At 35.4% G+C, this 12,858-nt stretch overlaps 1 protein-coding gene across 1 annotated transcript; it reads left to right on the plus strand.

Annotated features, from left to right (window-relative positions):
• The first annotated feature begins 8,381 nt into the window (after positions 1–8,381).
• On the plus strand, positions 8,382–11,764 carry LOC129565940 (uncharacterized). The gene is made up of 6 exons (XM_055441326.1): positions 8,382–8,709; positions 8,789–9,189; positions 9,293–9,366; positions 9,460–10,332; positions 10,452–11,281; positions 11,358–11,764. Exons 1-5 carry the CDS (start codon positions 8,575–8,577, stop codon positions 10,586–10,588), a joined length of 1,620 nt encoding a protein of 539 aa, XP_055297301.1. The 5' UTR covers positions 8,382–8,574; the 3' UTR covers positions 10,589–11,281; positions 11,358–11,764.
• Positions 11,765–12,858: the final 1,094 nt, after the last annotated feature.

Consider the following 12,858-nt stretch of genomic DNA (forward strand, 5'->3'; position numbering starts at 1 on the left):
CTCTCTCTCTCTCTCTCTCTCTCTCTCTCTCTCTCTCTCTCTCTCTGAAGAGAGACACAAAACGGAACATTTGTTCGCTACGTGCCAATTTGGTAGTGGCTCAACATCTCGGCCCAACCGATGAGAGAAGCAAAATCACAGTCACATTCACCCGTTTTCTCCAATGTAAAACACTGAACCGGAGCACTACGAAAAGAATAAACCAACAACAGCAGCAAACAGCACCAACGACGATAAAACTCGAATTCAAGTTGATATTTTATGCTTTGTAATCACGAACTAATTTAATATCGATATAACCTGCTCACGTTTTTATTTCACTTGAACTGCATGAGCCAAATTACCAAAGCCCCAGTGCGCACACAGGCCCCGTTTGCAAACCGATGAGATGCACACACCAAGAAGCCCACACGAATCACACGAAACCGTACGTACACACAAGTAAACATACACACGCGATGCAATCATAAACTAATAACTTTGTTTTATTTGCAATAAGAAAGGAACGAACGAAAAAAAAGAAGACGAATTGAGAAATGCACTGAACATTCTATGGCCTGGCTCCAAGGCAACCAAAGCGACTATGTATGTGGTACTGTTGCTGTTTGTTGTTGAATACTCTCAATAAATCAAACTAGTTTCACATTTGTATTCACGGCAATGTGCAATCATGCTTAGACTTTCTTTCAGAATTTGTGAAATAAATCGCATTCACGTTTTCATTTTTCTTCGGCACTTGAGAAAATCCGTGAAAGCGAAATCGAAGCAATCAAAGAAATAAACGAAGAATTGGCTGGCAATTACATTTGATGAAGCACTCAAAAGGCTTTTCTGGACAGACGATCGACATTAACGTTGAAAATTTCATGATCAAATTTTCAAGTGAACTCTTTCCCTTTTTTCTTGCGCGGCATTAGCAAACTCCGTTGCAGACTGTATAATTTTTGAGGATTTCGTTTATTGCCATTTACCAAAGCAGCAGCAGCAAATCAAAGTCAAGAAAAGGATGAACGTTGAAGACCGTGATGATTTTTCCACTTACGAGCATTGCATTCGCAACATATTCAATTGCTTAATCATTTTCGTTCCGACGAACGAACCATTTACGAAAGACATGATCATTTCAAATGACGCATTTAAGTGAACAAAAAACAACAACATTTGATTCTTATAAAGTCTTCGTCGATTTGGTCATCGATTTCTGGGTTTGTTCGTGCTTCATCGCTGATTCAACTGATGGGTATCGCAATTTTTGCATTAGAACTTTCGAAAAGAACGGCACCCGACGCGTATTATCTTCAATCTTAACATCAATTTCAATCATTTTTTGTAGTATGTTATTTAAATTTTCGGTATGATTTCCGTTGTCGAGAGTCGATTTTTTTTTCTGGTTAATTTCCATTTTCATCTTTCAATCGGGTGGGCAAGTGGGCATATAATTTCATTTTCCCGGTGTAAGGCATGATGGTTTATGTATATGATCAAGAAGCGACTGAAATTGGAGAAGCCGAAATTGAAATCGAACAAATGTGATTTCGTGGCGGCCAGATATCATCGAGGTGGTCAGCCAGTCAGTCTCTTCGGGCATTACATCATTATTACAGCTTGATGAAGTTGAAGCAAATTGAGTTAGCTCTGTTGTTTTTCTACCTCTTTCATGACGACGTTTGGTGATGTAAGACACTGCTCATCAACTCTCTCTTGCTCTGCGTCCGCAGACGGGAATGAATTAGCCAAAACATAATGAACGAAAATAAAATAATAATAGAGATAGCCGAGAAGAAAACAACGAAAATAACAATAATCGTAATTCGTACTAAATCGAGCGCAAAAGCGCGACCACAAATACTTAAAAAATCACCATCGGACCATTCGACAACACCATATTGTAAAAACCTCATACCACAATCTGTGTTTCGTTTTTATTTTCGCAGAAAAAAGTTACGGCTGCAGCACATTCGTGGATTTTGGCTAACACATACACTTTTTTCCCAAAATGTTAGAAAAAACACGAAGTTTTACGATCCATTTGGAAGACGAGAGATGTGGTCAGCGAATGAAATTCACCAAAAATAACACTAACTCCGAGTGTATATGTAAAAATAGGGTCTTTATTAGATGCGATTTGATATGGTTGAAATGAATGTTGCTGCTGTTGCTGTTGGCACATTTCGAATTCGTTTCTGTTTTTAGTTGTGTTTTTTTTTCTCTATCTCTCTCGCGTTGTTTTCGCGTCTTCGCATTTGAAATAACAATTTTTGTTTTTGTTTGTATCGCTTCTAAATTTCGTTACTTTATATTTGCTTGTCGAATGTGCTGAGCAGGTGGTTGTGGATCGCCGCGCGTTGCTCACACAAGTAATAAAACTGAAATTAGTGAAACGAAAACCCATCCGAAAATTTTCAAGCACAAAAATCAATTAACTGCTCTGATCACTTTTAATGCCGAATTTTCTACGGCAAGCTGCATTCGCATCAACAACAGCGGCCGCAGCAGCAGCAGCAGAAGCAGAAGCAGCAGCAACAACAACAACCAACTAAGCGTTGATTAAACGTGTAATTTTCGTACGCTTCAACAGTTCATTTCCAAAGAGTCGAAAATTCACGTTTTCAACGATTCGATAGAGAAAAAAAAACCTTATCAAAAACTCACGCTTTCAAAATAGCCTCCAAACAAATTAGAAATTGGGACTGGGTTTGGCTGGCGTGAGCGTTCTACTGTGAAATTTATTCAAATGACAAAGTGCTAATGCTTAAGGTTTGCTAATTAAACTTTTTCCATTGTCAATTGATTAGGACTGTAAAATTAAACGTAGGTCATAATGCTCAATCATAAATGGTCACTAAAATCGAATCTCACACATTTCACTGCCATTCACCACGGTAGTCAATATAAAACAAGATGAATAAATTTCTCTTACTTGGGTCATATGTAGACAAAAAAAAACTATTTTGGTTATAATTTCACAATTTTATTATTAATTTTAATTGCCAAAGTATCTGTGTATTTTTTCTGTCTTCGTTAATTATTATGAAGCTCCGAAAAATCGTATAAAAGGCATAAATTAAGAAAAAAGGCAACTCTTTGAATAATCTGATTAAAAACCCGAGAAAAAAAACCGACGAAATAAATTCGGTACGAAATATATGTTGTGCGTGTGTTCGACGAGAAATTTCGTCTCTTTTGTTTATGTTTACAATTTAATCTCTAACTCGCATAAGATAATAAATAATTAAGTCTCTCTGTCTGAAAAAAAAAACATCATCCGCGATGATGATCTTGATGAATACGCGCTAACGGCAATTCGAGTATGAATTTGGATAGATATCAATGTGTTTTTTCCCTATTTTTCTCATTTCCAATTTTGTTGGAAGGGGTCATGAACCGTCGATTTGTATTTGCTGTTTCGAAATGAAAACAAAACTCGGGAAAAAAATTCATTGGAGCAAAAAATCCATGTGAGTTAAAAACGGAAATGTTGAATAAAAAGAGAAAATTGTAACTCATTAAAATCATTGGAATAAATCATTGAAATGTGAAAATGTTTGTGATTGATTGAATATCTGCGGGGAAAAAAAGATAAACCACGTCGGTTTTTTCCTCTCTCTCTTTCAATTGAATGGTTCAAACCCGAAGATCGATGCGAATTGGCTAATTGAAAAGAAAATTAAAAATCTGTTTTTAATTCCCCTGGCTGATGGATGATTGAAAAAAGAGGTGAAAAATGGTTGTTCCATTCAAACGCCACGAAAATTACACCATCGTCACGAAAAATGACCCAATGGCAAAATGGAAATAATAAAATATTTGCTACGCAAAGTTGAACACATAAACCATCACACACACTTGACGCTCACACCCGTATTCTATGGCAAAACTTGCCGGTGTGAACAGCGATTCAATAAAATTTTAATAATAACAAAAACAGAGAAAAAAGGCTTTGTATGTAATCACAAAAAAAAAATTCATCATTGCAATTCTCATTTGATGCATTTTATAATGGCGATGTGCTTTTTTATTTGTCGAGAGAGAGACTCAGCTAATGTGAAGTACGTGCCAGAGTGAGAATGAGTCGAGAGAGTGTGAAATAAGTGGTTGGCGGCCACCAAAAAGTAAATATGATCGCAATTTATTTTTAATCCAAATACAACATTTGTATGTTGTTTGCATTACAAATATGAAATGAAACTTTGCCGACAGCCAAACGGAAGCTCTGTACACCGGCTTGTTTTTACAATCCCAAAAAATTGTAAATCGATCTGCAATTCCAATTCAGTGTTATTCATTGTGATTGTAATGAAAAACAAAAAGCAAATCGTTGCTATTGACCGAATGGGAGAATTAAAATTGATTTCTTTTTGTTGGTGAGTTGGTTTTCCTACGTCATTTCAATTTCCTAAAAATGTAGAAGAAATTGCAGATTTGCAGAACTTTAAAATCAAGCTCATTAAAATGAGTTTTTATCACAATTGAAGTGCATTCTACCCCTGTTTCCATCATTCCATTGTTCGTTGTAGAATTTGCTCCAAAAATGCAATATGTCGACGATTGGCAATATTTGGTATTGTTTTTGAGACACTGAAGTATTGGCCATTTCATAGTGTTTTTCCTTTCATGTCAGTCGCAGCACAGTCCAATTTCATTATTTGCCGAAAGAGGAAAATAAATAAACTTGTAAGTTGAGCAAGAAGAAGCACTTGCCTTGCACAAGGGCGGAAAACAAATGAAATACGATGCCAATGGATTTTTGGCTCTCTCTCTCTCTCTCTCTTCGGCGTTTGTTTTTGTTTCGAACTTTGCCATTGTGTATGTGATTTTGGTTTGGGCAATATCTTTCTGCAGCCGAACCGATTTGAAAATTGGGAAAATTCGTAACATTTGGTTGGCCAAAGTGCAGATCGGATGGAACAAAAGAGGAAGCCACAGAGTGTATTAAAGTAGCTACACTTATTTCTGATGTTTTCTCTCTCGGTCTGTCTTATCGACACGAAACGCCACAAAGAGAGAGAGAGAAAGGGAGCCGAAAAATTGGATTTGTGCCAATTGACACGAACGTTACTTGAGTCGGATAGCATAAGCAGCAGTCGGAGACGAGCCATTGCATTCGTCGATGTTTGAAATGTGAACCATTGTTCTATGCCGAAAACTTGTGTTTGAACCAGATAATAATTAATTTGGCGGACATGACTATGTGATTTTCTTTTGAAATTCACTTCAAAGCTTGAGTCAAATTGAGTTTTGGGTTTTCTCGCCTATATCCTTTGGCCTGTCGACACAAAGATAGACCCCGAACAACCTATCAGGCACACAACAACAAAGAATCTTACATTAGGGTGCTCCAAACTGATTTATCATGGTAAGGTATATGCTCCCAATCAAGGGGGAAAGTACTAGATTTGTATAATTCAAATAATGCAATCTAGTACAAAAATAATCCCAAATAATCCTTCGGAATTCTCAATAATGCTCAATAATGCTATTCATAATATCAATAAATAATAGCGAACTATGGTCAAGTAATTGATGTTTGCGTGCATTTGAATGCCTTGAAAACAAAGTGGGTCGATAGTGGATATGAATTGGTGAGACCTAGAAGAACACAAGTTTGTCAAACGTCGTAGCAATAAAGAGAAGTATATTTTACTGCAACTAACAATGGTTGAAAGAATGTATGTTCATTTTTGGCGGGTCGTCCCGGTTTTTCACGGTTTCCGCGTAACTGATAAAAGATAACAACAAGTTGTCTTCAAAAAAGTTGTAGTACTTGAGATCTTCTATAACATTGCTGAAGACAATTATCATATCTTGAGCATACACCTCGTATAAGAACCAAATTTTCTTGTGGCGCCATCTAGATGGCTTGCGTGGCGCAATGTATTTTAAATTGTTAGCTAAGTTTTTTCAGCTTAGTACAGAACCATTTTTGGCAAAGATACAAAAGCATGCTCGAGGTATGACAATTATCTCTTATCTCTTATCAATTGGGCGCAAATCAAAAACATCGACCTATGACATTTTTTTCTTATCATTCTTCGCGTTTTCTGCGAAACTCATGGGAGATGAGTGGGAACTGTCTGAAGCAAAGTTGCGGAAGGCCTCAAGCACTATAAATTTGCTGAAGACGCCGAGAATCTATCTTTTATCAGTTCAGCAAAAACACGAAATTTGTTGTACAATTGCGATTTTTTGCGTTCTTCACTTTGGTTCAAATTTTCGGGACACAAACAACACTCATCAGCAACTGGAATAAAAACGAATGAATACCAGTGCAACGAAAAATCCACCAAAGAAATAAGTATTGTAGATTTAGAGATGTTAGTTTGTATGAATCAACTTAAAGACAAAGAATTGAATGACAAGAACGTTGAGGAATTTTATGATAGAATTAACAGTTTGTTAGGACAAATGAAGGAATTAAACTACACTGTAGATTCAAATAATAATAGTAACAATGATAATAATAATAATAAAAAAACACAAAAAAATCAAAAAAACAAAAATCAAACAAAAACTCAAAATACAAAAAAAAGACATCAACAACAATGACATTATTGAAATTTTCTGGGAATATTTTTCTCTTTTTATCTATTTACAAAATGTCCGTAGTTTAAGGAAAAAGAACCAAAACATAAAACCGAAAACATTTGACAGTGAATATGATATAATAGCATTGACTGAAACTTTTTTGGATGAAGAAAATTTAGACCAAGAATATTTTTGTGATAGTTTCTCGGTTTTTCGCTGTGATCGTTTAATATTAAAAAGCAAAAAATCACCTGGTGGCGGCACATGAATTGCGATAAAGAAAAATGAAAATTATTATATTGAGCAAATTAATTTAAATAATTTTAGTGATATTGAAATGGTAGGAGCCCGGATGATTTTAAGCAATGTAAGGGCTATAATTGTGTTTTGTGTATACATTCCACCGAGTAGATCAAATGATAAAAATGTATACGAAAATGCAGGTGTCCCAGCTGGTAGCGTTTTGGGCCCTGTTTTGGTTTTGATTTACATTAATGATTTACCGACCATATTTGAGAAATATATCAAGATTCTATTGTTTGCTGACGACTGCAAAGTAGTAATGAAGTTAAAAAGCAATGAAGACCTAGTTTTGTTTCAATTGGAAATCAACAAATTATTGAAATGGTGTAAAGACAATAAATTGGAGCTAAATATTTTGAAATGTGCTGTTCTCACTATGAGTAGAAGTGGTGGGAAATTTATCGGACAATATAAAATGAGTGATGTATTATTGAACAGAGTTCATGACTTTCGGGATTTGGGTATAAGAATCAATGAACGGCTAACATTTAAGAAACACATTGAATCATTAGTTGCCACGTGTAACTCCACAATGGGATTCATAAAACGCACAGCGGGAAAAAAATTCGACGTTGACACTCTGTTTGTTCTATTCAACGCATTCGTAAAAAGTAAACTATTGTTTGGTATCGCTATTTGGTACCCTTTCACGGCCACAGATAAAGACTTTATTGAGGGAGTTCAGAAAAGATTTACTATGATGGCACTCAAAGAATATCCCAACGCAAATAATAATTACACAATTCGTCCCTATGATGACCGTTGCTCAGAACTAAATATTGACTCGATTCACAGAAGATATGTATATGCCTGTTGTGTGTTCATATATGATTTATTGCATGATAATTTAGAATCAACATTTTTAAAATCGAAACTAGTGTGGAACAACAATAGGCCATCACGCAACACAGAATAATTAAAACTACCGACGTACACGAACGATTACTTGAAAAATCAGTGCTTTTGGTCAGCAGTTAGACATTTTAATGAAAGTAAATTTCAATATATGAACAATAATAATGAAAGAAACAAATATGTGAAAGCAGTTGAAGATAAGCGATTATTGTAAAAGGGTCTGTACTAGATCAATAAATGTTATATAATTGCACTTTGTTTTCAAGGCATTCAAATGCACGCAATCATCAATTACTTGACCATAGTTCGCTATTTTTTATTGATATTATGAATGATGGTGTGTTGTCGTTTTTTTTTTCGTCTCACAAATCACCGGCAAAAATCGAGAGTCGTGTCAGTGCTGATGATGAACGCCCGTTGAGCGTTTCGAAATGCGCATTCACTTTAAGTAAGTACAATTGTGTATCTTTTGTGCTACAATAGCAAAAACAATAAGGTGATTTCAAACGAAATTTCGATTTTGTGTTTTCTAATAATAAGTGTTTTTGCGTGTTCAGTTAAAATGTCATTCGTGATCAAAATTATTGGTATAATCAATGTGTTGTTGAAGTGAACATTTTTGGGATATCTATAAATCTTTGTCAAGAAATGATAAGATAAAATTTCGCTATAAATACGCTTCTTTGCCAAATAAGATCCAGTCCAACTTAAATCAGAAATACATTCAGTTGTAAAAATGAATTTTTTTTTAGCTAAGACTAAATTGTTAATTTTATAAATTAAACTCTGCACTATCACTTGCAGTTTGGTTTCGACTGTTTCATGGTCTAGTATATTTTAAAAATCAATCATAATTTATTTCTTTTCGAGAAAAGCACATATCGCTTAAAAATGTCTCCAACAAAGTACGATGCAGATGCTAAAGAGTGGAGTGGTTGTGATCTTCCCCCGGTGTATAATCCCGAAGTGTCACTAGCTCAAGTATTGCTAGACGCATTAACAGCTTATGGATCGAAAATCGCACAAGTATACTTGACAAATCCCAAATCCAGAGTGATCAACAATCATATTGTGAGTAATTTCTCAAACTACCTTTTTTTTATAGATAAACGATAACAATGGTGTCCAAATGACATTTGATGAAATTCGCATTAAAACCGTTCGAGCCGCTAAAAACCTTCAAAAACGTGGATATGAACCAAGACAGGTATTCGGATTGATGGCGAAAAATTCACATCATGTTGCGCCAATTGTGTTTGCTTCGATAAGTATTGGCTGTCCAGTCAACACGCTTGATCCTTCATTTGGAAAAACCGAGCTTATTCATATGCTGGAAATGACAAAACCAACTCTAATGTTCTGCGATGTTGAGTGCCATGATCTTGTGAGAGAATGTTTTACGGAACTGGGAAACGATGCAAAAATATTCACGTTTGGTGGCAGCAAAGATGAAACCGAACCAGTGGAGAATTTATTTTCCGAAACTCACAACGAAGACGATTTTATGTAAGTGTGATTCAAGCTCGAGGATTTCATGTTGTATTCATTTCTATGAGAAAGTCATTTAAATATTCATGGATATTATTTCATAAAAATTACGTTAAAACAGACCCACGACAGTCGATGGTGAGAATGAAACTGCCGCAATCGTTTGCTCGTCTGGCACAACTGGATTGTCGAAAGGTTTATTTTTATTTATTTTTTTGTAAAGTTCCAGATCGTTTTCAAATTTACTTAATTCTTTGATTTCAATTTAATTTATTTTTCAACAAATAGGAGTTTGTTTGTCTCATGCCGCATTGCTTGAAAACTTACCTTCGTTTCGTATTTCAAAGCCGAGTGATGTGGTGCTATGCGTTGGTTCACTCTACTGGGTAAGTGGCATCGCGATATTGCTGCGCGGAACAATATGTGGCGCAACTCGTATTATAACAACTGAAGCCCTTTCGCCAGAACTGCAGCTTCGATTAATCGAAAAATATAAAGTGACAACTACGGCGAATGCACCGCATCAAATAGTGCTGATGTTGAAAAGTGATGAGCTTGCTAAGGCCGATTTATCGAGTTTAAAATCCTGGTTTGTTGGCGGAAGTAAAGTGCCTTTTCATGTGAAAACCGAAATGAGTTCTTTTCTTCCAAATGGAAATGTGCACGTCGGCTATGGAATCAGTGAAATTGGTGGTGTTGTAGCGCTCGATTTTCCCCAACCTAGCGGCAAAGATTGCGTTGGTCGATTAACCGTTGGAATCCGTGTTAAAATTATTGACGATCAAGGTCAACGGTGTGAAGTCAATGTTGATGGAGAGATATGTCTCAAAGTGAATTATCGCATCCTTGGATATTATGGCAATCAGAAGGCAACCGATGACCTTTTTGATGACGAAGGTTTTTACATGACCGGAGACATTGGCCACTTCGATGAAGATGGATATTTGTTTATTGTCGATCGGAAGAAGGACATTTTGAAATATTGCAGTTTTCAGATTTCTCCATCAGAAATCGATGCCTATTTGATCGAATCGCCTGGTATCAAATCGGCCTGCGTCGTTGGCATTCCTAATGAATTTGCTACTGATCTGCCAGCAGCAGTGATTGTACGGGCTAATGGGTCGAATATTTCAGAGAAAGAAGTTTTCGATTTGATTGCAGGTAATTCGAAGCATTTTTCATTCAATGCACCAAATTCATAGATGGCTCCACTTTCAAAATTGTACTTTTCGAGTTTAATCAATTAATTTGGTTAATATTTTGTTCTTTTTTACAATCAGATCACTTTGCGGACCATTACAAACTTCGAGGCGGTGTTTATTTTGTTGATTCACTGCCAACAACACCTTCGGGAAAGGTTCTAAGAAGGAAAGTGAAAGAAACTGTAATTTCCTTAATCAAATCATACAAAGCATAGTTATATTGGAACTATGCACACATGGTTCAAGCCATCCTTGAAGCGTAAACCATCAAAGTTTCACCGAAAAATACTTTAAGAATTCTAGACATATAGCCATCCGTATTTCCAAAAGTCAATAAAACGTATCAAATATGGTTCTACATAATATGGTTATTGATATTTGTCAATAAATAATGTGAAATCGCATACATTTGATATTTTCATACAACAAAAACAATCTTCCTAGTAGATGTCTTAATTTCTTATGTTTTTTTCCTAAACACGTGATTATTCCGCGTTAAGACACACAACGTACCGCCATAGCCATACACATGGGAAGAAACGAACGGAAGCGTATGTTGCAAGTTCACCCGGGATGATGTTGAAATTTTCAACTTGAAAATATGCGTTTTTCGATTGTAAAATAGTAATATAAAATCAACTTCATCGCTACGGATAAAATAGTATTTTCCACACGGTTCCTCGTATTTGAACGGAAAAATGCTCAAAAATGTTTCCAAACTTCTAAACAAAACTTGTGCTAATATTTTGATTCTGATTATTAGATGTAGTTCGATCTAGCGATAGTTTACTACTTATTGGGACACTTAGTATTTTCTTTTAGGTTCACCATAAACTGAACTGTGCAATTTATAGATAAGATTTTACTTTATACGCGTTGTGTTTACGCTTTTGTATACAATGAGTGAGGTATGTTTGGCTTTGAAATAGATTATGGTGTAAATTATTACATTCTCATTTTTTTGCTTCCAACAATCATTTTCAGCTACGCCGAACAAGCTGAGATTACTTCAGATAGATTCCGCGACCAACCGCTGACTTCATTGAAAACCGCAATACACTGGATCAAGCATGTGGCTAAAAATAAGGGTGCTCCACATTTGAAGAGTGTTGCTGTAGAATTGCCATTCTATGAATTGTACAATTTAGACGTTTGGGCATTCATTTTTAGTGTCTTAGCATTGGTCATATTCTGTGTGATCAAATTAATTCGATCGATTGTTTCGTTTTTCTTCAAATTATTTTCACAACCAAAGTTAAAGAATGCTTAGGTGTTCCATTTGGCAAACGAGTCAATCATTTGATATGTTAAGTTTTGTTAATTACAATAAAAATAAATCACAAATTGCTTGTAAACTGTGTACTACTTGTTGCAATAAAGATAAGAGTTGACATTGCCTTATGTTTTTATCATTATCATTTTTACTTTTTTTTATTGTTCACGCAATGTTGAAGGTGATACAAAAACAGTCAGTTTGAGCTCCATTATAAAGGTCATAATAAATTTGCGAATGATAAGCAACAAAGAGCGATATTCAAAAGTAGGTGGAAATGTGGCTTACTTGTAGTTTAACTGAGTTACTTCATGTGAACCGGTTAGAATAAAAGTGACCTCCGACGATTTGTTGGTCTCTATATTTAGTGATTTTGTGGTTAAATATAGTCTTTGAAGACTAAACCCAAGGGGGAAGTACTAGATTTGTATAATTCAAATAATGCAATCTAGTACAAAAATAATCCCAAATAATCCTTCGGAATTCTCAATAATGCTCAATAATGCTATTCATAATATCAATAAATAATAGCGAACTATGGTCAAGTAATTGATGTTTGCGTGCATTTGAATGCCTTGAAAACAAAGTGGGTCGATAGTGGATATGAATTGGTGAGACCTAGAAGAACACAAGTTCGTCAAACGTCGTAGCAATAAAGAGAAGTATATTTTACTGCAACTAACAATGGTTGAAAGAATGTATGTTCATTTTTGGCGGGTCGTCCCGGTTTTTCACGGTTTCCGCGTAACTGATAAGAGATAACGACTAGTTGTCTTCAAAAAGTTGTAGTACTTGAGATCCTCTATAACATTGCTGAAGACAGTTATCTCTTATTTCTTATCAATTGCACGTGAATTAAAAACATCGGCCTATGGCATGTTTTTTTTTTCTTATCATCCTTCGCGTTTTCTGCGAAACTCATAGGAGATGAGTGAGAACTGTCTGGAGCAAAATTATAGTGCTTGAGACCTTGTAGGTTCCAACGATATCTAGAACTTTGCTGAACAAAGTTCTGCTCCATCGCATATGAAGTTCGAGTTATAGGAGAAAAACCGAAAAACGCAAAAAAAATTCGTATAAATGTATAGAAAAATATCAATTTTTCCCACTGAAAATTTTGGTTATTTCTTTTTGGGTGGATTCGAATTCTGCGGCCTAAAGAACCATAAAAATGGCTGCTTTGAACAAAAATTTACTTTTGGTGGAAAAATA

This window comes from Sitodiplosis mosellana, unplaced genomic scaffold (assembly GCF_009176505.1).
Source record: "Sitodiplosis mosellana isolate CC-2019 unplaced genomic scaffold, AAFC_SMos_1.0 Smas_scaffold_3, whole genome shotgun sequence".
NCBI classification, from domain to species: domain Eukaryota; kingdom Metazoa; phylum Arthropoda; class Insecta; order Diptera; family Cecidomyiidae; genus Sitodiplosis; species Sitodiplosis mosellana.

Coding starts and splice junctions, on each gene's coding strand:
- LOC129565940 (XM_055441326.1), top strand. CDS start 8,575: ATGTCTCCAACAAAGTACGATGCAGATGCTAAAGAGTGGAGTGGTTGT. Junction 8,710..8,788: donor ATGGATCGAAAATCGCACAA/GTATACTTGACA, acceptor TTTTTTTTATAG/ATAAACGATAACAATGGTGT. Junction 9,367..9,459: donor CACAACTGGATTGTCGAAAG/GTTTATTTTTAT, acceptor TTCAACAAATAG/GAGTTTGTTTGTCTCATGCC.